General features: G+C 35.2%; 1 protein-coding gene across 1 annotated transcript in view; it reads right to left on the bottom strand.

Moving 5' to 3' along the window:
* LOC110269356 (probable E3 ubiquitin-protein ligase ARI7) overlaps positions 1,180-2,616 on the bottom strand; it is a 3,512-nt gene continuing 2,075 nt past the window's right edge. Inside the window, exon 2 of the mRNA XM_021117144.1 lies at positions 1,180-2,207. Coding sequence (XP_020972803.1) covers positions 1,180-2,207 — 1,028 coding nt within the window. The remainder of the gene's footprint in view (positions 2,208-2,616) is intronic.

The raw sequence follows: 2,616 nt of genomic DNA, 5'->3' as shown, positions 1-2,616 counted from the left end.
GTTAATATTTTTAAAAGAATTTAAAAAAAATTAACGTTCTTTTCAAACATAATTATACTAAAAAATAATAAAAAATTAAAATCAAGATTACATTCTTTATAAAAAGACCTTATCATTCTGTTTACATTTTAAAATTCAAAAACTAACAAGAATAATAATAATAAATTTTCTAATAATAATATTTATAATTAAAAATTAGTAAAAGAATTTTAGAAAAATCTAACAAATATTGAAAAATACTAATAATCATTCTATTTATATTCTTAAATTACATTTCTAACTAATAATTATAAACATAAAAAATTTAAAAAATTCAAAAAAAAACTTACATAATTAGAATGACTGAGATAATGAATAATATGAAACTCAAATCGATCAACATCTTTAATTTTATATTTTTTTGGCATGATTTTTTTTCCTCCACCATGCAAAGCTCCCCTCAAAAACGCATAAAGGAAGAAGAAGGTGGGAGTGAAGTTGAGAGTGGAATGTGAAAATAATGACACCGTTCGGGGAGAAGCTCCTGCGCGACGCGTGTCCAGGCTGCATCAAATCGGACTGTGTGTTTGGTGAAACGCAACTCGGACGTGTGGTGAATGAAACTCGCAGGATCCGAGTTGTGGCTCCACTGATACCACAAAATTATGAAGCACATTCCTTTACCATATTAGAGTCCAACACCAATCATGCATCCATATGCAAATTAAAAAGTGTCATATATAGCTTGGTTTGGTAGGGTAAAATTTTTATTTGTTGAGAGTAACTTATGAAAACTATTTTTTAAAAGTTAGGTTTTTAAAAATAGTAATAATATAATTTTAAATACTTATTATTAAATAAAATTATATTAAATTTTTTAATTTTGATAAGTACAAATAAATTTTAAATATTTTTATTTGGATACTTTTAAAAACTGTATCTATAAATACATGAACTTTTAATTTAACAAATATAAAACAAATTATTTATACATAAACTACTCTCCAAAAAACTTTACTAAATTAAGCTATTATCCACTTAGTTAAACCAACTCGAGGGACAGAATAGAAGCATTTTCTGATGATTCCAACATAAAAATGTCTGCATCTTATTTCACCTCATCTCATATTAAACAAAAGTCAACTTGATAACAAGCATTTGACTAAAAACTAAAGTGCAGAGAGTTAGACATGATAGAACCTAGAAACGGTTGCAACGGGCGGAACACAGAAACCAATCAGAAAGACATAGCCAGCAAAATTGGTAGCTGCAAACAGTGCATGTTACGTGCATGCAACCCCCGTTCCTCTCAATGGGTTGCTTACAACTAGGGCATTTCTTGGTGAAAGTAGAGATCCAACGCAAGCTCTTAGAATCACCACTTTCTTGGTTCTTCTTAGCCATCATTTCACAACTCACGGGTCTATGAGCATCTTCGCCGCATCCCCAGCAAAACTTATGCCCATTCCTGCAACTTACTTCAACATATTTGTTAACATAATTTCCATCTGATTTGTAACGAACAGCAAGATCGCAATCAGCCCTTGGACACCATTTTATATTCTTTCTTGTTTCGACATAAGATCGTAACAAGAAACGATCGTACATCTTCCTGTTTTGCTGGCTAGCGAATCGGCGAATCATGTTAATCTCCAAAGAAGCCTCACAAGATGGATGAGGGCATCTCATGGGTTTGAGGCACTCATGACGACCTTCTTTGATCTTCTCATTGATGTAGCGCTTCCAACAATCGACGCAGTATGCGTGGCCGCACTTGGCGGATTTCAACTTCTTCTCCAACCAAACCGTATTATCAAAACATATCTCACAAGTTTGGGTTGTTATGATCTCTCCGGAGTTGTGTTTGAGCAATCCAACAAGTTTCCGAACTCTTTCTTCGTCGTCCAACCAGGCCTCGTCGACCTTCGTGGCGCTCCAACCATGGTGGATTAGCAATAGGCACGCCTCGGATTTTGTGATCGAAAGATTAGATGATACCTCATTGATTTTAGTTTTTCGGAGCTTCTTGATGTTTGACTTGGTCAAAGTAGTGAAGCGGCTTCTCTTTCGTGATGTGGTGCATTCTTCTAGAGATTCTTCTTCTTCGTCTTCCAGTGATTCATGGTCTTCTTCGCCTTCCAGTGATTCATCGTCTTCTTCGTCTTCGAGAGGTTCTTCTTCTAGAGATTCTTCTTCTTCATCTTCCAGTGATTCATCGTCTTCTTCGTCTTTCAGAGATTCTTCTTCTTCATCTTCCAGTGATTCTTCGTCTTCTTCCTCTTCGAGAGGTTCTTCTTCTTCATCTTCCAGTGATTCATCGTCTTTTTCGTCTTCCAGAGATTCTTCTTCTTCGTCTTCCAGTGATTCATCATCTTCTTCGTCTTCCAGTGATTCTTCATCTTCTTCCCCTTCCAGAGGTTCTTCTTCTAGAGATTCTTCTTCTTCATCTTCCAGTGATTCATCGTCTTTTTCGTCTTCCAGTGATTCATCATCTTCTTCGTCTTCCAGTGATTCTTCGTCTTCGTCTTCTTCATCTTCCGTTTCATATGTGTGGTTGTTGTTCATGGCGGATGGAACCAAAGGATGCAAGAAATTGAAAAAACAAAAGGGCAGTTGTCTGAGTATGCAAAGACCAAA

The sequence above is a fragment of the Arachis ipaensis genome, chromosome B03, assembly GCF_000816755.2.
Source record: "Arachis ipaensis cultivar K30076 chromosome B03, Araip1.1, whole genome shotgun sequence".
NCBI classification, from domain to species: Eukaryota; Viridiplantae; Streptophyta; class Magnoliopsida; order Fabales; family Fabaceae; genus Arachis; species Arachis ipaensis.
Note: the sequence above shows the minus strand (reverse complement) of the source record. Positions and strands in the feature narration are given on the sequence as shown.